This window comes from Electrophorus electricus, chromosome 3, assembly GCF_013358815.1.
Source record: "Electrophorus electricus isolate fEleEle1 chromosome 3, fEleEle1.pri, whole genome shotgun sequence".
Classification (NCBI taxonomy): domain Eukaryota; kingdom Metazoa; phylum Chordata; class Actinopteri; order Gymnotiformes; family Gymnotidae; genus Electrophorus; species Electrophorus electricus.
Window position 1 is genome coordinate 19246669 of NC_049537.1, and position 22790 is coordinate 19269458.

The window sequence follows — 22790 nt, forward strand, 5'->3', positions numbered from 1 at the left end:
CAAATACTGTACTTATCTCACACTACACATACTTTTACTTGCTATTGTTTGAATATTTGTCTTTTATTTTTATATATAGTTTATATAGCATATATATAGATATATATAGTTATGTATATACAGGTCGGATATATATATATATATATATATATATATATATATATATATATATATATATATATATATATATATATACATATATATATTACAACGAGTTTATATAAAGTTTATCTATTCTAGTATACTTTTTTATGTTGACACCTGCACAGATTCTTTGTACATTTCGTACTTGGCGAATAAAAGATTCTGTTTCTGAGTAACGCTACTAACGCTCGTTACGAACAAAAGCTTTCAATAAAATGTGGGATGGATGATTATACCTTAAGGTAGAGTACGTGAATCTAAATAAAAGAGAAAACAAAGAAAACGGATATGAATTTTCTTTTACTTTCAAACGCATCTGTGGAATCCCCTTCAGATTCTTCTAAGTGGAATATGCGCATTGACAGGCTGTCACATTAATTAGACTACATTTCCCATGTTCCCTGCTGCTCAACTTCCAGGTGTTGATGTCAACATTGCTGGTGTCAGTCAGACAAAGGCAAGACAGTCCGCCTCTGATTGAAACCAATGAAAAGGGCCGGACAGGTCCGCATAAGATAAATGGTGGATATTCAATGTAAAAATAAATTAGAGCTGTCTGGCGCTTGCAGTTGGTAGAGTGAGTAAATGTTCTGGTGGTTGGGACATTTGCAGTATACATAAGCAAACGTAAGTATGTATGTATTATTTCTGATGGGATTAACTTGCTAGTAGCAGCTAGCTAGCTAACTATCAGGTTTAGTGATCTTGTGTATTTTACCAGCGAGTTCGCGAATCAACTAATGTTAGCCACTTAGCTAGCTAGCTAGATAGCAAGATATATCTCTGCTAGCTAGCTGTTTCTCTTGGTGCAAACATCCACCATACTGGATATCTTGATAGTTAGCTAGCTGGCTACCTAAAGTACATAAAACACTAACAAGATGTGGCGGTAAGTGCATGTGTTGGGACGATGACGACAAAAGGTCGAAGTCATTTAGTTTTTTTTTTGTTGTTTGTTTGTTTTTGTGGAGCGAAGTGGCCAAATAGCGAAGTTGGCTTGTTAAGTTATATGCTAGCTAGCTAGCTAGCTAACTACAGTTCAAATACGTTGTTACTTAGTCCGTTCGCTGCTGCTGAAGAAGCCACAGTTAGCAAGCATGCTAGTCGATTTGGTTGCTGAAAACTGTGATGCGGGTGTATACACCTTGGTGTATAATATTGTCAAGATAGCTAGCGGTCTTAGTCAATCAATGCATGTATTTTAGTCGTTTTAGGAGGCCTTATATGTTAGATTAATTTATGCAGTCTCAAGGAGTTTTGGTGTAAGTAGACATCAACAGCCTTGCGATTTGCAGAGGTCAGGACATTGTCAAAAATCCGACCAAAAAAGCATTTACTTAGCTGGTCGTAGTATTTAATTACGATTGCTTACTTTTGTAAAGGACGTCAAATAACCACATCTGACACACTTTTACTTTAATGTATTAATTGGTTCAAATGGAAGTGAACGACGTCCGTCTTCGATAGCCAGATAATTAGATGCTGAAAGTGTAGTTATTTTTGGACGGAATATGGGCGTTCACCTGCACTGTAGAGACCGAGGTGGAGATGCGGTTATGTCGCCATCATATGACTTGAATAATAGCGGTTATGTCGCCATCATATGACTGGAATAATAGCGAATGCTTCATATTCTCCACGATGTAGACTGGCCATCACGACTGGGTTCGAGTGAAACCGTTATAAACTCTAGAAGTCACATAAGCCCATATGACTATATCTCATATGTGTTTAGCATTGTTATATTTATATGAATAAATGTTTAACTCTAGTGTAAATATCGAAGTCCTTACTCCTAGAGTCGGGATAATGGGTTTTATCTGATAAAGAATGATTGATCAACACTAAACAGTATGGTTTAGGGAAACCTACTGAAAACGTGAGGCATTGGGATTTGCCCCTGATAATATCATCATAATATTGTAACCCTATTCATAACCCTAAAATTACCTTTACCCAGCCGTTAACCCTAGGTTCAAGTCTACACAAGCCCTACACGCAACTGGGCATTAACATGGAAACTATTTTTAAAGTTAGGCCTAGTTAACGTACGAGTTATAACCACTGAACAGCGCAAATTGTTCTCCAACCTGCAGCGCTATTTTTGAGCTATGACGCAAATGCCTACTGCCTCCATCTCTGCCATGTAGACCAGTGTTTAACAGAAATCTTCCTTAAATTAACTCTTTGTGTTGCGGAAGTGGCTCAGACCTATTATCAACATGACTTTGATCTGTTTACCTACTTGACTATGTTCTGTTTTGGTTTTGGGAAGAATAAAGGAAAAGTCTGAATTTGTCATGATGATGGGTCTGTGTGTTGTTAGTAAATTAATAAAAATGGGTGGATGTGTTGAAAGTGTCATCTGAAAGCCAAGCCCTTCTATGTATGATTTAATATAAATAAATCCCCCCCCCCCCCCCCCCCCCCAAGTCAATAGGCATCAGTGATATTGTTTGTTAGCAGATATTGAAGTTGTGGGGTGGGGTGGGAGGTTGGTAATGAGTGTGTGTTGCAGTGCTTTGCAGCAGTGGTGCACACTGCTCTTTTCATGTGGTCTCTGCACTGCTGCCCCCTCTGGGCTGCGCCCGTGTGGACTGTCCCCTGTGCTGGCATCCGTTTGGTTCTGGGCCAAGGAAAGTGTGGCAGGACTCACGGCGGGAATCCAGAGCCACTCTGAGGGTTTGGCCATCTGCCTCATCAGCCAAGTGGGAGGGCAGAGAGACTACAGGACTTGGGCTGTGGGACAGAGTCTGCACTACGGATGATTGTAGTGGAACAGAAGTGCTACTTTATGAGCTGTATATTTCTCTCTCTCTCTCTCTCTCTCTCTCTCTCTCTCTCTCTCTCTCTCTCTCTCTCTCTCTCTCTCTCTCTCTCTCTCTCTCTCTCTCTCTCTCTCTCTCTCTCTCTCTCTCTCTCTCTCTCTCTCTCTCTCTCTCTGTGTGTGTGTCTTTCTCTGTCTCCTTTTCTGTCTTTGACATCTCTTTAGTATGCCCACTCTGCCTTTATTCCTGAACTTGTCTCTTGATGCAGTTTATTTTTAGGAATCGTTCATTTTCAAGTGGTGGGGCAATCTGCATATTTCAGTTTTATTTATTATATGTACTGTTTAACGTGTATTGCATAAAGCTAGTTATGCTCGGCCTGTAAACTAGTCAATATTGTGGCTTTTAACATAATTTAAAAACTAGGTCTGACTTCTTCTTCTTCTTTTTTTTTGGTCAGCATATGTTTTGTTACAGTATTGCAGGTTAACACTTAACCAGTGTAAACAGACCAGCTGTGGGTTGATGGAAAAAGGGATGGTGACTCTCACAATTGAGCAAACAGACATCTGAGACAGGGCTGGTCTTCCATTATACTCTGTCACTTATTGGTTTGGCACCCTGCTTGTTCACCTGGTGGCACCTGGTGTTCAGCTGCTGCCCTCCACCGACCCTGCTAACATGGAATTGGTGGAAGTGTAACTGGCTAGTTTGCCATCATAGGCTGAGTACCAAGGTCTGATGGGAGAGCTGTTTGATCCTTAGACTGTTGGTAAAGTTTGGTCACCTTCAGCTGGGAATTCAAAGCAAGAGTGACTATTGGCTGACCAGGATTGTCGGTGACTCGCGTGAATTGGTCTGGGTAATGCAAGCAATTTGGTGGCTTAACTGGTCTGTAGCAGACTAATTTTGTTGACGTATGGCAAGTCTCATACGAACTGTAAAGTAACCCCAAAGTGTTACAGAAACATCCATAATGTCTCCTCTTTGTGCATCTTTGGAGTGGGTCGATTGATGCCAGCCACTCATGGTATAGAAAGCTTATGTTCCCTCTGAGCAAATGACATAGTGGGGGCCGGAGGGTTTCCATGGCAACAGTGGAAGTGATAACTCTGGGTGAGCTGTGTTAATGAAGGAAGAGTGGGTACAGGAGAAGGGAATTAGGTCAGATAAAAAAGAATTCGTCTTATTGTCAGAATGGCTTAGTTGCACAAGGGTTGTGCTGCAATTTCAGTCATTTTGCTTGGTGCTTACAGAAAATCATTGGCCATTTTGAAGCAAAGTTTCATTTGCCTTAACGGATTTGACCTTTCATTTCTTTCTCTTTTTTCTCAGACCTCAAAAGGGCTCAGCATCTCAAATCTGTTTCTTAGCCTAGACAGCCAATTGCACTTAGGTGAGGTATCCAGAGGTGATGAATCACTCGTTACCTATTCCTCATATGTTAGGAGGTAGGACATAAAACCATGGACTGGATGGGGGGGCCTTAGGACTTGGGTTGGACTTTTTGTCTGAAGAGTACTGAAGAGGGTGCTGATAGCGCTAGGGAAGGAAATCATTTTTGCTTTCACACTCTGAAATTCAGAGGTGTTTATTAAATATATGGTACGCTTTTGCCATATCAGCACAGAAAGTGCACTGGGCAGCACATTTTCTATGGAGAAAGCTCAGTGGAGGAGTATTATTGCACTGTCATTATGATTTATAGGGCAAATATTTTAATATGTCTTATTTCCTGGTTATTTTCGATGTGGTATACTTCTGACCTTCTGTCTAATTTAAATGGTAATCCCAGTCGTCGTTTTCTGCCGTTTGCTCTTGGCAGGATGTCCCACTACACAGATGAGCCACGTTTTACCATCGAGCAGATCGACCTGCTCCAGAGGCTGCGGCGGACGGGCATGACGCGGCCCGAGATCGTCCATGCGCTGGACACCCTTGAGCGGCTGGACCGCGAGCACGGGGACAAGTTTGGCCGGCGCAGCGGCGGAGGTGGGCCAGCCTGTGTCCCCACCTGCGTTCCTGCGCCCTCTGCTTCCGACTCCTCCCACAACAGCAACAACAACAACACCACCTCCAGCTCTGCGCTGGCCCCCAATGGTGGCGCCGGCAACTCCGCAGCAGTGGCGACGTCCTCCTCCACCACCTCAACCTCCACCCAGACACAGTTCCGCTCTGGCCTCTCGCCGTCGCCTAGCAACAGCTACGCTACGTCCCCACCTGCTGTGCTACCCTCGCCAGTCTCCCTGGTTGCCATGGTGCAGAATGGGCGAGACAACTTGCCGTCGACGCCCAACGGGAAGTTGTCTCCGCCTCGTTACCCAGTTAACAATGCGGCGCCAGTGAGGCCGTATGCATTCGACGGGCCTGAGGAGGAGATGGACATTGATGACAAGGTGGAGGAACTGATGAGGTCAGTCGCTGTTTTAGTTGCTATTTGTGCAGCTACAGTGTGCAGTTAGTATACAGCTAGTTATCCAGAAGATCTGCAGCTCTGACCCTACTCATCTTTCTGCAGTGCCTTTATAAGCAGTGAACACCTTGCATTCTTTCCTGTCACGTTTACCATTAAATCGCATGGAAAAGTGTCCTAGAAGAGGACCAAAAAAATCTTTTGTCCTGTATGTTTTCCTTACTGCTTTTTACAGCATTTTTCCAGGCTTGTAATTGCAGTAGAAAAACAGCATCTGCAGGGGAAAAAAATGCAGTTAAGATATCGAGGCCCTTTGAATCAGCCCTGTCTGTCCATCTGTCTGTCTGTCCGTCTCTCCTCCAGCCGTTTTCCTGCACTGCGACAGTTTTCCCCTGATTTACAGAACAGAGGCGTGTGCATAATAGCTGAGAGCCGATGCAAAACCACAACGCTAAAACAGAATAATCCAGTGAGCTCTGAGAGAACTCTCCATTCCTCTCTTCCCATAATGCACCCTGCCTTCCTTAAACCAATTTCAGGGCAGGGATATTGATTGTGCAGTGTGAAGCCCAGAAAGGCTTGGTCCAAGTCTAATTTTAATGCCCTCATGTGTTATGTATGATGTTGTATAGCGTTTTATGCTATCTTCATACCAACATTGATTGGATCTTGGTTTTTACTCCCTCTCTCAGAGGTTTGCTTGCTGTTGCAGGCAACTTGTGGTTTAAACACCCCATTCTTTTCAGTACTCCCAATAAAACCAGCTTCAGAGCTGGAACTGGCGAAAGAAGACCTACGGAAATGTTCCCTGCCATTGCGTGCTTTTCACTGCGATCAGACCCTCGTGTAATACTGTCCAGCTTGCTGGCGCACGTGGCACGCAGCAGCCCTTAGCAAAAATGCGTGACCTCTTTGAGAACAAAAGCTAGACCTTCTTCCCCATCCTAATCCCAGCTCTTTCTCCTACAGACAGGCGGGAGATTGCTCAGAACATCACTGCTGTTCCTAGAATGCCGGCTAGCATATCCAAGTTATTATTTGTAAGTGTGTCCTGTGGGAGTGGGGATTAGGGCGAGAGGGGTTATATAACACACCGGAGTTGTCCTGATAATGGGCTCGTTTAGTACAGTGCCTGTGGCTAACGAGAGGAACTCCTGGTTCAACTACATGTCTGGGTATGGTGTCTTACTCTAAGGTTAAGTTAATGAGTAAAGTGTACATTTTCCTGTAACTAGTTTTATATCAGGAAGGCCAGCATCTTAACAGAATGAGCGAGCCTCTTTCCTACCAGTGTAGTTTAAATAATGTGTGCGTCATGCTTTCTGATTTGCAGTCCTTGGCAGACACTCCTATCCAGTGCGACTCTATCAGGAGTACGGCTGCAGTCATAGGTTGTTTTAGTAATCGAGTATTTTATCGATTAACTAGGACCCGCCCGATTGTTCTTCTAGACCCTACTGAAGACTGAGTTCTGGGAGCTTATTCGTAGCATCTCTGTCGCTTGCTATTGATTTTGATTTTTTTTTTAAATTGTATTTATTTATTTTTTAAATGCTTCAAAAAGTCCACTTTTGGCTTCTTCATACTATTCCTCCCACTTTTCTATGGTAGTAATACAGCATCACCTCGCTTTAACATTTGTTTTTTGTATTTTTGTTGTTGATGAGCCTATTATTCACCTACTGAATGTGTTTTTGGCTGGATAGATGTTTTGCAGATATTTCGTGCAAGGCAGGATGGGGCGTAGGAATATTGTGTATTTAATTATATGGATTAAGAGAAGCTTCATCGACAAGAATTTGCATGGTTGATTTTTAGTAATCGAGTTACTCAAGTTTCTCTTGGAATTGTTTCAGCCCTAACCAGGAGTGCTGTGAACTGATCCAGTTCAGACTGAATGCAGTGGATACTCCAGAGATGAACATTTGTTTGTTTGTAAAATGAACCAGCAGTTGGTTTTTGGTTCTGCTACATTGTGGGATATTACCGCCTGCACAATGTACACTGAGTAATGCACTGGAATGTAATGAATTAATTTGTAATTATTTCTGTATTTTTGAAAGATTTTGAAAATTCCTGGAGCATGTCTGGCTATGGTGTCTTACTCCAAGGGCAAGTTAATGAGTAAAGTGTAAGTTTTCCTGTAGCTAGTTATATATCAGCTAGGCCAGCATCTTAACAGAAGGAGTGAGCAAGAGCCTCTTTCCTACCAGTGTAGTTTTAAATTGTGTGCCTCATGCTTTTGGATTTGCAGTCCTTGGCAGACACACTTATCCAGTGCGACTCGCACATATTTATCAGTATGACAGTACGTGTGCTCCTTGGGAACCAAACCTATACCTTGGTGTTGCCAGTACATCCTCCTCTATCAGGAGTATGGCTGAAGCCATAATTTATTTTAGTAATAGAGTATCTTATCGATTACTCCATCGATTCATCGAGTAAGTCAGGCAACAAATTGTTTTGCTTTATTAACGAGCAATAGTAAATATACAAAAAAGAATATGACAACCCTCTTATAATGAACTTAAGGTTGGTTTCTATATTAGAAAGTTCAAAATCTTTATTGCTTAAAGTATCTATCAAAACAACCTAATTTAGTGTATTTAAGTACCATCTGAGATTCTGGGGTTTTATATAAAACATTTTATGGAATGCAAAAACAAATGAGTAAATAAATGAATTTCAAATTATTTAAAAAAAAAAAAGTTTCCATGATTCTTTTCACGTAACCTTTTTATTTTCCATGTTCTTTTTTTTAACATTTGTGTGGAATATGTGCTTGTGAATGATGTCGTTATTTTGACGAAGTTGGGTTAGCAATGTTAAGTGATTGTTGATATGAATGGCAAAGAGAAAATAGTTTGGTTTACACACACAAAAAATATAAACCAGGTAAAACTCAGTAATCTGCCATTTGCTACTTTCCCTAGCCTTTACAGTGCACTCAGTGGGCCTCAACATTTGTGTGAAAGCTTTTCTCAGAACCCAGAGCAGTTTATTACTTTCCCAGTGTACAAAAGGTGATTCCCTAACAGTATATATTTTTAATTAATTCAATTAATTGATTCGTTTGAAATATGTTTGTATGTAACGTAACTTGCTCCATTCCATCTACTGTAGTGCCTACTGCATAGATGTAAAATGCAATGTCATTAAGCATGATGAGAAATCGCTCACTCAGTTCAGAAATCTCACCTAGTTATCGAACTAAGTACTTTGCCTACAGAGCTGGATTACCAGATACCCCCCTTCCAAGATTTTGACTTCTTATGGGCCCCCAGAGGGCTGAATCCGGCACTTTACAAGCTAATTTTTTGTAAAATAGCAGTGGCATGACTGCATGACCTCCTGAGTCGTGCACGATCACTCTGCTGTGAGAACCTCTCCTGACACTGCAGTGCCAACCCAAGCATGATGGCATGGACCATATGGACTCTTGGCTTGGCTCGTTGTCTGCTATTAAGTAAACATATTAGTTTATTGTCTTAACTAAGACACGCCCAATCGTTCTTCAAGACCTTACTGGGTTCTGGGAGCTTATTTGTAGCATTTCTGTTGCTTGCTAATGATTAAAAAAAAAAAAAACTTCAAAAAGTCACTTTTGGCTTCTTCATATTGTCCTCCCACCTTTCTATGGTAGTATCTCAGTATTTTTGTTGTTAGCGAGCCTAGTATTCCCCTACTGAGTCTGTTGTCATCTTGATGGATGTTTTGCACATATTTCGTGCAAGGCAAGATGGGGCATAGGAATATTACGGATCTAATTATAGGGATTAAGAGAAGCTTCAACTTCAAGAATTTTCATGGATGATTTTTAGTAATCGAGTTACTCAAGTTTCTAATGGAATTGTTTCAGTCCTAACCAGGAGCGCTGTGAACGGATCCAGTTCAGACTGAATGCATTGGATGCTCTACAGGCAGACATTTGATGTTTGTAAAATGAACCAGCAGTTGGTTTTTGGTTCTGTTACAGTGTGGGATATTACAGTCTGCACAATGTGCACTGAGTAATAGAATGGAATGTAATTATTTGTAATTATTTCAGTAATTTTGAAAGATTTTGAAAATTCCTAAAGCTTCCACAGTGCCTGGAGTTCCCACGGCTGTACGGAGTCTTATGAATTTTGGGGAAGAGAGAAACGGCCTTTCTTCAAAGCCTGGGATAAGGCCATAATAAACTTTATGATGGTGAATCACGTAAACTTGGTCATGTGTAACTCTGATGGGAGGCAGTCCATGTTATTAGTTCCCAGTTTAGCCACTCTACATGTGACCGCTAGTTTTATTTTTATGATTTATTGCTCATGCCTGTCCCTCTCATCACTCAGCGACAACATTTAGCATGATCGGTTTAATGGCATGTTTTGGGGGATTTTGGAAGTTCCTCAAAATGTCCTGGCAGTGTGAGTTGGAGAGGGAATGCTGCATTGAAGGAGAACGCCTCTTCCTTTTTGATAACCAGACCATGCAGTTGCTAGGTTGGAGTGCCTAGATTTTTACCCAGGACGGTGTTGTGTGGTGCAGGAATCCAGGGTGTGCAGTCATGAAGGCTTTCCTCCAACAGGCTGAATCAGCACTTCAGCTTTGATGTGCTTTTGAATTGTAGCCCGTGAGATGCCTAGAAAATCTGAGGGTTTCAGACTTGTGAGATTTAGAGCTGCAGTCAGTAAAATTTAGAAGAGTGGAAAATTTAGATAAGTACAGCTTCCAGGCCCCTCCCCCTCCCTCTCCTGTGTGCTCCAGCCCCGCTTCCAAAGCCCCGCCCTCCAGAGTAGGCTGCTATGCATGTTGTGCTGGCCAGCAAGCAGAAATACGTTTTATAGACCTGAAAACTAATCTTACAGCAACTAATTACAGCAAAAACTGTTCAGTAAAAGAACTAGCATGTGCATATTTCACTGCTTCTTTAGTTTGATAGCAAAAACTGTCATGAATTAATATGGTAAATAAGTGCTAATTAAACAGTAAACCACTTATGACAACATTAAGATGTGATGGCACATGCGCACACACACTAAGCAACTTCCAAATAAAACAATGCTATCCTGTAGCCTTAACATCTGAAACAAGCTAAGGTTAGCTTTCCTGCAACATCAGAGTAAATTGAGAAATACGCTAGTGTTACTGGAATCATTACCATCTTAGCTTTGTAGTATTTTTTTTTTTTTTTTTTTCAAAGCAGGGGCAAAAATGTGGCTAATTATGCATCAGTTTTGAATCTTTTTTTCAGATCCTGTAGCTCCTTCCTCATCTGAAAGCCTCTCTGATGTTCATCCTTGTTTTATATAAGACTTTAGCTTGCTTGGCAGAGGAAGCATGTGCAGTATTTTCACTGATGTTGGTTGTTTAGCCACCCTTACTTTTGCAAAGCTCTTGAAGCTGCTCACTGATTGAGCTTGACCGGGCGAGAGCATGTGCGTGCACGAACAGTGATTGACACTCTTTCAGACACTCCTCCTGGCTCTGATTGCTTGTTTTTCATTTGGCCATGGTGGGTTCTTGCAAATGGCATTAAGAGAACTTTTTTTTTTTTTCTTTCTTTCTTCTTTTTCATCAGGATATACTAACAGTTTTTGGCAGTGGTAGCTCAGTGGTTAAGGTACTTGACTTGTAATTGGAAGGTTGCTGGTTCAAGCCCCACCACTGCCAAGTTGCCACTGTTGGGTCCCTGAGCAAGACCTTTAACCCTCAATTGCTCAAGTTCTACTCAGTCATAATTATCAGCTAAATGCCATAAAAAAGCATCAGCTAAATGCCATAAATGTAATGCCTCCCTCTCTGGCTGTTTGGTGTGTGTTTTGTTTAGGCGGGACAGCAGTATGGTGAAGGAGGAGATCAAGGCCTTTTTGGCTAACCGACGCATCTCTCAGGCAGTGGTGGCTCAGGTCACAGGTCAGTGGGCGTGGCGTTCACCCGTGCCGCCCTCTCCTCGCACAGAATCCGACCGTGGCCTGTCTGACACAACCTTCTGGCCTCTAGTCCTCAGTGGCTCACTTTCACTTTTAGCTTTGAATAGCTGACTGGTTTAGCTGACCCTGCCTGTCTCCATTTACCAACAAGAAGGACAAATGTGACATTGTAGAACATTGTAGTATTACTCAAATAATTGTCTGACTATTGTTCTAATTATTATCTTAATTATTGAGCTATTATCTCTGTCCATCTCTCTGTTTTTTGGCCATTCTTTATCTCCATCTCGGGTCTGTCAGGGATCAGCCAGAGCAGAATTTCCCACTGGCTCCTACAGCAGGGCTCAGACCTGAGTGAGCAGAAGAAGAGAGCCTTCTACCGCTGGTACCAGCTGGAGAAGACCACCCCAGGTAGAAACGAACACAGGGCCACATTTGTGTGAGTGCGTGGGGAGCAGTGCCTTCCCTCTGAAGCAGAGCTATGGCACAGTCTGCTTTAGGGATTAGCAGCTCCCCTTGCTGGTTTGGAGGCCTGCTGTGTGACATATTAGCCTTGTTTAAAAAAGGCCCCCTGGGGAAAGAGCTGCTGCTTCGGCGTATGGATGAGATCTGCCGCAAGGGGTCCCAGTTCTAATCCAAAACCAAAAGCCCTAGCAGTTATTTGATTCTTTGTAACCTTTTATTTGAAAATAAATATTATATTATGGTGCTTCCATGAAATAATAATTAAAATAAAAATAAAACTATTGAAAGAAGTGTATAATTGCCAAAACAGACATTACAGTGTAGTTTAAGTGTAGTGTATGTACTTATTACCTTGTTACTTCAAATGATTACTCAGTTATTAGGCATTTTACTAAATACATTTCTGCTTAACATCTCAATTTAATTCAGTTTAATTCAGGCTACTTTAGTACTTAACATCTTAATACCCCAAACACCTACCCAGTATTTTAGGGTTTATTTTAGGGTGAAAAGGTGTCAAGATTAAAGTGTAATCTTTAACAGCCATTATAATCTAGGTGAACCTTTAAATAGATGCCAAATTATGGATTGTGTCAAGCAGTTAATTAAGATTTCTGTTGATTAATAATAATAATACTTCGCTCTGATTCTATGTCCTCAGGTGCTACTTTAAACATGCGCCCCGCTCCTATGGCGCTGGAAGAGATTGAGTGGAGACAGACTCCGCCTCCAATAAGCACCGCCCCCGGCAGCTTCCGACTGCGCAGGGGAAGCCGCTTCACCTGGAGGAAGGAGTGTCTTGCCGTGATGGAGAGGTAAGTATTTGGGGCGGAGGTAATCTAAGAAAGTGGGATTGTGGAGGGAAAAATTGAGGATTTTTAACATGGACATGAGTGGATATATGCAGTAGGGTGAAAATAACCCCCAAGCTTAGCTGTGTAGTGTTTAATGTTAATGGTTGGGTCCAAAGCCATGCTTGTGATATTTTTTCACCAGAGTGAAAATGGAGGTCTAAGGTATTCAAATAAACATGACTGGAACTAAGATTAACATGAAAGCGAGAACCCCCTCTCTGATTACAGGCTGTTATCTGATCATCTTGAATTATTTCAGGTGTAGAACTGAAGCCATCCGTCTGCCCATTTCCTCTCCACAGTTACTTCAACGATAACCAATACCCCGACGAAGCCAAAAGAGAGGAGATTGCCAACGCCTGCAACGCTGTCATACAGAAACCTGGTATGTAAATGCTGGGCAAGCATCAGTAACTAGAACAAATATTTGTCAAAGGAACGCTGTAAAATCATTTTAAAATATGCTGCACACTAAAACCAAACATAACTTTGAGGTTTAGAACTGGAATATTCCTTTAATGACTTGGTTCATGTGTGCTGGCAGCTGGGTTGGAGCAAAAGTGTGGACATTGAAGGGCTTGTGAAGCACTGCTGTAGAGGATTGAGAGGTTTACATACACTTGATTTTTTGCATGTGTAGTAGTTTTAACACTTTTAATAAATTGTCAGTTACAGTTGATCAAATTAATTGGAAAACATGCATAACAATCACTGACTAAAATTTTACTAATGACCAGGAGTACTGAGTTCACTATAATAACAATCCTAACACTGCAACCAAGTGAAATTTAACACAGAAGTCCTGATGAATTAAGGTAGCTAATTGGGCTAACAAAGGAAAGCGAAGAAACAAAAAGGAAGAAGAAATTGTATTCAGCAACCTCTGGAGATGACCAACTGCGTAATCTACTTATCAACCAAACAAGACCAGCAAAGGAAACTCATCAGGCAAAATTTGTGATGCAAGCATAACTGAAGTATGAAAGGAGGCTCAGGGAACAAGAAAGCCGTGGTGAAACAGTAGAAGGGGGAACTGTATCATAGATGAGAGAAAGGAGTTAACTGATCTGATTTGCTTTATAAACAATAAAGCTGCTATTGATACCGACTGGTAATGTAAAAGGGGAAATGCCAGTTCTTACGACTCGCTGTAGATCCATCTGAGGGGGGGCACAGGGATAGAAGCGTGTGTTCTATTGGAGTTGTCCGAATAGCACAGAGAGAATGTCCATCTAACTCTGGGCTGCCAGGTTGTCATACTAGGAGAGGGTCAGTCTTTCATCCAACTGTAGGAATGAAATCATCTGGTGGCTCTTAGAGAGAGCATGCTTTTCCTTGAAAGTGTTCCGGATGGCAGTACACAAGCAAAGCAGGCTGGGCACGGTGAGAAGACCAGGAGCCATAGGCCTTAGTGGGCCGATCTTTCTGGAGCAGGAGTTTGAATTTGTTAATGGCAGCTTGCTTCATTCATATTAAAATAGCCTTTGTTTTTGCGATTGGGGGGGAAAGAATTTCTTTAGGACAGAGGAATATATAGGATTCACCATGTGTCAATTAAAGAAAATCATACATTCACTAGCAGTTTATACCTCTGTGACACGCTCAAAGGGAGTTAGTCCAGTCCCTGCATGGCGCAGTGAGTTCTGGGCATATTCTACCCAGGGGAGGTATGCACTCCAGGTTTCAGGGTGCTGTTGGGTATATAGGTGTAAGAATTTGCCCAGCTCTTGATTTACCCTCTCAACCTGACCGTTAGCCTGGGGGTGGTATCTAGACGTCAGACTGACCATGTTCATCTTGCCGAGCAGTTCTCTCCAGATCCGGGATGCAAACTGAGTACCCCTGTCGGAGACAATGTCTTCCGGCAAACCAAATTGCCAAAAAAAAACATGACAAAAGAGCTGATCAGCCGTCTCTAAGACAGTAGGTAAACCTTTTGGCGGTATGAACCTCACTATTTTCAAAAACCGGTTACTAATATTGCGATTTTCTCCTGAGACAGGTAGCTCCGTTACGAAGTCTGTAGCGATGTGAGACCAAGGACGCAGAGGAGTAGGTAGGGGGAGCAGCTTACCTGCAGGTGGTGTGCATGGTGTTTTGCCGTGGGCACAATCCGCGCATGACGCCACATACCTCACGATCTTTTTGTTCATGGCAAGCACTTAACAATTGAGCTGTGCGTGTACACCCTGGATGGCCCATTCCTAACGAGGTGTGTGCCCATGTGATAAGGCTCTGCGGTCCTTGGGTGGCACAGAGACGATTAGGTGGGCAGTGTGGATTTGGGTTGGCTGCCTCGATCTCTCTATCCAGGTCCCATTTTAAGCGTTGCCAAAAAGCAGGAGGGAGAGAGAACTGGCTCCTGGGTGGTCGAATGGGCCTCCGCGTGGTGTTGCTAGGAAAGTGCATCCGCTCTTGCGTTCTTTTTCCCTGGTCTATAGGTGACACGGAAATTTAACCTAGAGAAGAGCGACCAACGGGCTTGCCTAGAGTTTAACCTCTTAGTGGACTATAGGTACTCCAAATTCTTAAGGTCGGTGAAGACCTTAAAGGGATGTCCTCCTTCCTCCAGCCAATGTCTCCACTTTTCGAGTGCTAGTTTCATCGCCAGCAATTCCTTATCACCCACCCCGTAGTTCCTCTCAGCAGGGCTCAGCTTTTTCGAAAAGTAGGCGATGGGCTTAAGTTGTCCCATCACAAGGGAAAGGCGGGACAGTACAGCACCTACTCCCACGTCCGATGCATCCACCTCAACCACAAAAGGCTTCTCGGGATCCGATCGCTGCAGAACTGGAGCGATAGAGAAGGCGTTTTTTTAACTCCTCAAAGGCTCTCTCTGCCTCAGAGTTCCATCTCAACTTCTTGGCTGTTACTTGGAGCAGGTCAGTGAGGAGTCTGGCCAGCATACTGAAAGACCTAATAAACCTATGATAGAAGTTCGTGAAGCCAAGGAAACGCAGTTTCCTGCGTGTCTGCGGTCTTGGCCATCCCATTACCGCCTCCGCTTTGCAAGGTTGCATATGCACACTACCCTCGCGTATGATGTAACCTAGAAAACTCACCTCCCTGTGGTGGAACTCGCATTTCTCCATCTTACAGTAGAGGGGGTTCTGCAATAGGACACGGAGGTCAGCTCGAATGTCCCGCACATGTTGGTCCCAGGAGGACGAATAGATCAAGATATCGTTGATGTAAGCGACAACAAATCTACCCAGAAACTCATGTAGGACCTCATTTATGTAGGCTTGAAAGATAGATGGAGCCATAGCTAGACCGTACAGCAGAACTAGGTACTCATAATGCCCAGAGCATGTACTGAAGGCTGTTTTCCCATTCGTCACCTTCCCTAATCCTTATCAGGTTATAAGTTCTAAGCCCTGCGTAGGTCTAACTTGGTAAAAAAAAAAAAACTGGCTCTCATTTAACTGTTCAAGCACGGCTGGAACTAAGCATAGAGGGTATGGATATTGCACCAACAGTTCATTGAGCTCTCTGTAGTTTACACAGGACATCCTTTTTGGTTTTGCTTTTTTGTTTTTTTTTACAAAAAATACACTCGCAGAGGCCGGTGAGATGGAGGGACCAATATAGACTTGCTGCAATGCCTCCTTGATATACTGTCCCATTGTTCATTCTTCCTCCTGCGATAGTGGATAAACCCTACATCTGGGAGGAACAGCACCCTCCTTAAGAGAAATTGCACAGTCCCAATCACGGTGAGGAGGAAGCTCTGTGGCGCTCGTGGGACTAAACACCAGCGCCAGGTCACTATACTCGAGGGGAATGGTGAGCTCTTCGTCAGCATCAGATGTCTCTATAGACGTCGACTGGAGAGGCCCCGGGTAGGAAGTACTGTGCAGCAAGCAAGTGAGCCCAGTCAGGGCTACTCGCCTCGTTTCCAGGTGGCGGCACAGATTAACCAAGAGGCAGGGTAGTGAGGAAGTGCTCTTTATTATTCATAGGGAAATCACCAATGGAAGTACTGACGAAACAAAACAAAAATGATCCTCTTCTTTAGTGATAGCGCAGGAGCAGGTGGTCTCTCCCTCTATGGTAGGCTAATGTGCGGCGCTATCATCTGGGGCCTGTGGGTTTAAATAGGTGAAACAGAAAATAAGGAACAGGTGAAAATAATCAGTAGGCAGGGGATTGAGAGTGGTGTGGGTGTGTGCTAGGGATCATACCAGGAGTGGGCGTGTCCCTCCTGCTGGATGACTCGCCAACTGTGACGAACCCTGGGATGGATAGAACAATTAGATAATCGATTTAATTTCTAGAAGTTACAAACTACTAACCTTAATATATTGTCTAAATGGTTCATATAGGATTTCTAGTAAACACGACTAGGAGTGATTTAACATTTTAAATAAGCAACATACAAATGAAGTGATCTAGGCGAATAATACAGATCAATAAGGAATAAGTAATGAACAAAATAATGAAACAGATGCTTATCAAGTAATGGGAACAAATGAGATTACAGATTATATTAAAATAGCCACACATTACTGTCTGATTTCATTTGACATCATAGTAGGTTAAATGGCACGTTGTTACATTGTGATTCTGTGGGAAAGAGAAACATGTATATCTGTGAACATATTTTTGTGGGACAAGTAAAGTTGGTTGTCCTGGTAAGGGATTGAGTCTGATGTAATGTATGGTCACAGTTCCTTTAAGAATAACCAGGTTGGCAAGAGCTTCTCGCCTTTCAATCTGGAGTTTAATTACACCCAAGTAAAAGTAAAAGGGTAAGAAAGCCAGGCCATCGTGATAAGATAGGCTGTTTATGACTATGTTGCTCAACATTAAGGCGCCAGCGGGGTTCTGGGTCCTGTTCGTGGCCCGGGGGGAGAGAAGGCCCACCCTGACAAACCATAAATTATGAACTGATCTTCACTACGCTTGTGGCTCTGTAAGATATACCAAGCCAACAGTGGACTGTTCCTTGTGGTTTTCCTCAGGGAAGAAGCTGTCAGATCTGGAGAGGGTCACATCCCTGAAGGTGTACAACTGGTTTGCTAACCGGCGCAAAGAGATCAAGAGGAGGGCCAATATCGGTAAAGTGTTTTATGTGTTTGTTTCATAGTGCAATCCCTGATTGATTGGCCTTCAGACCTGCTTTACCTTTTTTTTTTTTTTTTTTTTTCTTTCTTTTTTTTTTTCTTTCTTTTTTTTTTCCCTAGCTTGTGAAATGATGTGGGGATAGTCAGATTGTGGTTGCTTGTTAAATATGATAAACATCACATTGAAAATCGGGCAGTCTTTTTATAAAATGTTCATTGTGTTTCTTCCAATTGGTGGAACTCCTCCACAACGAATAGTGGGCAAGGGGCAAAGTCATGAAAATGACCTTTTAAGTTCTGAAATATGTTACGAGACATAGCAAAAGGGCGTATTTGCTAGAACTACACCATATGCAAACTGTTTAGTTTGTGCAGTATATGCTTGTGAAGGGGCCGCCTTTTGGGGGGAAAAAAGGGTGGGAGGGGGGTGTTTTGTTGATACCCATCTAGCTTCTGATTGGCCCTTAAAGCCCTAGGGAGCCTAAATGTTCTTTCTAATTAGGTTTACGGTTCAATGATCGTCATGCTTAGCAGACAAAGAAATTGCGATTTCGTTTCGAAAATGGTGCCATTTAACATGTAATGTAAAACACAAAGTAGGTAAAAGATTAATTAGGTTAATCCTGCTCTTCTGGGTGCACAATATACAGTGTTTCTCCTAAGAATTCCATTTCCAAGTTTAGCAAATGACACATTCATTTCACCTGAGTTGTTCTCCTTCTGATGTAAAATGGTTGGTCCTAGTTTTGGGTAAAGTTTTCATAAGACGTACCCTTGGCAATCTTGTAGAATCATGAGTTAAGACATTTAGATTAAGCTTTAATGGCAGGAACTACACGAGAATCCACAATTAGTTATTAAAAGTTCAGTAAAGTTCCTGCTGTTTTTCACTGTCCACAAAGCTTTTGTGTCCCAGCCTGCAGTTTCATATACATCCTGATAAGAAATATGCACACCCATGAATGAGGTTTAAATAGTCCCTGAACTTGGGAATGTTTGCAAAATTCTCATCGGTAGGTTTATATACAACTGGTTGTATGCTTCCAATTGTCTCTATCTGAATCATTATATTGTGCTCTTGTCAGCATCTGTGACAACGAGCTGTCAGTCAAGCTTACTTGTTGGAATAGTACAACCACACCCAGACTGTTTCCAGCTGGGATGCATGAGTCCAGTGGGTTGGTTACTGAGCTGTGTTTTGTCAAATTTATTTATTTAATTGTTTTTTTTGTTTGTTTGTTTGTTTTGGGTTTTTTAAAAAAAACAAATTTATTGAGGCTTTGCTGAATGTTCAACGCTCTCTAGTTTAACATCCTATGAACATTTTTTTAAAGAATATATTTGAGTATATTCCCTGGGAATTTAAGATGCCCTCAGGAAACATCAAGCAGCTTTCATCCAAACATTGAGTTCAGCCAGGGGCAGGTGTGATGATGATGATGGATGAATGGATGCATATTTGGCTGTGTGTCTCAGTCTGCTAGTGGTTTTTAAGTAGCTTCAGATGTGTCACGGCAGGGTCTTTTTTCCAAGAAGCCACAATCCTGGAGAGCCATGGCATCGACGTGCAGAGCCCTGGGGGTCACTCCAACAGTGACGACATCGATGCCAACGACTACACCGAGCAGGTGAGACGCTGGCAGCAGTGTGGCGATGGAGGTGGCCCTCTGGGGTCGGTTTCAGATATGACTACTGGTGACAATTTCCTATAACTATATTATATTGGAGACTATGGAATATAAATCTTGATAAGTTTTTCACATACATACAGCACATTTTGCTTTGTGAAAAAAAGTGATTTTGCAAATGTACACTGTCCTCTATATTAGAAATGCCTAACTTCCTACCTACTACGTATACTAGAACATCTGTTGGGATGCGCCCCTCATCAATGAATCTTTACCCTGTTTAACAGTCCTGTAGAACCTTTTGATGTGATCCTAATGAAGTGGTGTGGCTGTGTATAAGGCATAAAGTCATAGAAGTGTTACAAATGCAAAAATGTGTGGGGGTTGGCTGGTTGGTTGGTTTGTGTTTGTTTTTCATTCCTCATTAACGATGGAGGATGGTTTAATTTATTCTCTCTGTGCCCACAGGGCTGTGATCTACCCTACTTTGAGAAGAGGCCCTTGACCAGACCCTTCGGTTTCTACAGGCTTGAACCGACATCACCAACACAGGTAAAAAGCATTAAAAGCTATAGCTACACTATCTGTAAAGCCTTCTGCAGTGGCCGTAATGCTTTTCAAATGTGATTTGAAATGCTTGCCAACACCATGCATATGCATATTGGTCCTAATTGGTGTAAGAGGTGATCTGGAGCTGGAAGCTGATGTCTAGAGTGAGCAGAGCAGCAGAGGTATAATAGTCACTCATCCTGCAGGACCACAGTGCCGATTTGCTGAAGCAACCAGCACTCACCCAAATACCTGTTACCTGTTACCTTCCTTTCTAGGACGACAGCACCAACCACGCAGACCACCAGGACCCTATCTCCCTGGCTGTGGAGATGGCAGCTGTCAATCACAGCATCCTGGCCCTGTCCCGCCCTGGGGGCGTGTCCAGTGACATCAAGACAGAAGCGCTGGATGATGACTGAGGAGGCCTGCTGGATGGGAAGCGGCAGTGAGCGTGTTTGTCAGCGTGTGTGTGTGTGTGTGTGTGTGTGCGCGCGCGCGAGCACGTGCATCTGTTTGCACTCATGCCAAACAGACGTAGATGGGAGCTGCTTTGTTTAGAGTGGAGGTCTACTATCCCAGTGACCAAAATGATGCTTTGTCTCTAGCTGTTAGAAGCTCTTGCTCCTGTTGTATCTTAAAATGGCCAACCTTTGACACACAGGTCCCTGACACACGCCTGCCCTACTGCCAGGGCTCATGTTGCATCTAAAACAAAAAAACAAAGTCCTCCATTTTCTAGAATCTTCCACAGGGAGGGGGCTGGCCACTACTTCGGGCCCTCCCCTTATCCCCAACCCCCAGGCCAGCCCACCTGACCCCAAGCCATTCCTTCTTCCAACCCAGGAGCTTGTTGTGCTTCTCGCAGTATGTGCTTCCTCGAAGAAATGTGGCCCTGGTCCGGGCATTTTGGTCGGTGTATCCTGCCGATAGGCAGGGGTTTCCTGGGCAGTAGCACAGGGAGAGGCTGCAGCCTGTTGTTGGTGTGTGCAGCTCTTCACAAAGAGCAGCTCCGTGCCGCTGCGTGCGTGTGTGCGTGTATGTGCGCTGAACCCTTGTATTGACTGACAGCTCTGTGTATTTAGGCGCTTGAACACTTTCATTCCCTTTTAAAAAATTTTTTTAAGTTGCTTGATTTTTACTTTTTTTTAAATGTTTTGTTATTTGATGGGGGGGGGGGGTTGGTCCTTTTTTGTGTTTTTAGCAATGGTTTAATTACCTGTTCCTAATAGCAATCCAATTATTCTGTACTTTGGTTTGCAGTGGGAATCATGTCACAGTAAAACTACAAAGGATTTTAAAAATGAAATAATACGTGGTTTCATATATGCCAAAGGATGGAAATGGTCCTGCACCAGTTGAGTCCCTTGGACTACAAACTGAGGGCCTGTTCTCATTCAGGTCAGCAGAAAGAAGAGATTTCTATACATACAGTTAACGGTATTCGTCCTTTTATTTCTTTAATGTTCAGCTATAGCCAAAGTGAATTGGAGTAATCCTATAGCTTTGTTGTTTTTGTATTTATTTTCTTTATTAAATGGCATGTTCATGTGCAGAGATTTGTGCGTAATAAGCTAAATCTCAGTCATGGCCTAAACATTGTTCTTGTGCAATCGCGACAGTAGACTAAGAATGTGACGTTAGTGTAGGGCGTCCGAGCATTCCTCCAAGATGTAATAATCCGGCCAGTGTGTCATCATTTCTGTGATGCTCTTTGATTTGTGAGATGAGGTAGTGACATTGCAGTTTTTGCAGTCTAAAAGGCAGGCTAATGTGTGTCTGTTCTGCTGTGAGAGCTTCAGGAGGTCTGAACACCTGCTATCCTTTAACATAAGCTTGGTAAAGTTTCCAATATGTAGCTATTTTACTCGACAGAAAAAAAAAGGATTCTAAAAGATGAACCTTTATTCAGTATGATTTTATGTGCCCCTTCTCTCCCTCACAATGTACAATGATAAATATTTATGAAATGCAGGATTAACTAATCAAGTTTTTTCGTTTTCTGTATCATTTTTTTTGAATTCTTTTACGAGCAGTCTCCGTGTGAGTCAAATTCAAATATATTTTCAGAAAACAAAGCACCCCCTGCTGAGGAAGACCGTTATCAAAAGGCTGCTTATATACAGTCGGTGGCCAAAATGTGAAAACACTATGTTACGCAAGGAGGGTTTTTAAATGTTCTGTGTAAAAAGATGATTCTAGACAACACACACACTTTTTATATATATATATATATATATATATATATATATAAAAAGTGTGTGTGTTCACTGACTGCAAAGACTGTGAGAAGGAATAATTTTCTCCGGCTGTGGGACTTTTGCATCGTTTTTCTGCATTATAATAAAATACCATGTTTTTCTTGTTGTTTTTGCGTGTGCAACTTACACACCCACCCACAAACCCTGTGCCAAACTATAATTTGGGCTTTATAAGCCATATGGTATAGAACACTTTGTTCTAAGCTGTAAAACACTAGTATTCTTGGGAAACTTTGCCCGTGTTGCAGGCTGTGCTGGTCAGTGAGGTTTTAATGATTTTAAAATGGGGGTGCTTTGTATTCCAGACTTCAGGGTTCAAAATCATCTGTCCATAAGCATCTCCCTCCATTAGTTTCTATCATCAATTCAATAATGATGTAAAATAAAGAATTCACTAATAATGAACTTAAAATAATGTACTTAAAATGTCAAATAATTGTATTGAATTTAAGTAAGGTTTCTCAATCATTGTATGTCCCATTTAAGAATTTAGTGCCTTTTTTGGACAGTAGACTGTTCTGTAATAAAACTGTAGTATATATGAGCGTTTTTTGTACAGTTTCTTTGTTTAAAATGACTTTTTTTTAAAACTTGTGTTTATTTTAGTATTGTATCTACTAGAGAATAAAGGTATATTGATGAACAGAAAACGATCTTTATTTTGTTGCCATCTGCTTTTTCAATGTATGATGTCAAATGAAACAACACTTTTTCACTTTTGAACATAATC

At 42.2% G+C, this 22790-nt stretch overlaps 1 protein-coding gene across 3 annotated transcripts; it reads left to right on the forward strand.

The window, feature by feature from the left end:
• Positions 1-579: 579 nt before the first annotated feature.
• Positions 580-22713, forward strand: hmbox1b (homeobox containing 1 b). Of its 3 annotated transcripts, none has more exons than XM_027000819.2 (10): positions 580-771; positions 4738-5325; positions 11135-11220; positions 11538-11648; positions 12364-12517; positions 12859-12941; positions 17521-17616; positions 19141-19250; positions 19719-19802; positions 20078-22713. In XM_027000819.2, exons 2-10 carry the CDS (start codon positions 4739-4741, stop codon positions 20219-20221), a joined length of 1455 nt encoding a protein of 484 aa, XP_026856620.2. In that variant the 5' UTR covers positions 580-771; position 4738; the 3' UTR covers positions 20222-22713. The 3 variants fall into 3 exon arrangements, with proteins under 3 accessions (XP_026856620.2, XP_026856621.2, XP_026856622.2); XM_027000820.2 differs by having other exon boundaries at positions 19156-19250; XM_027000821.2 differs by having other exon boundaries at positions 19159-19250.
• Positions 22714-22790: the final 77 nt, after the last annotated feature.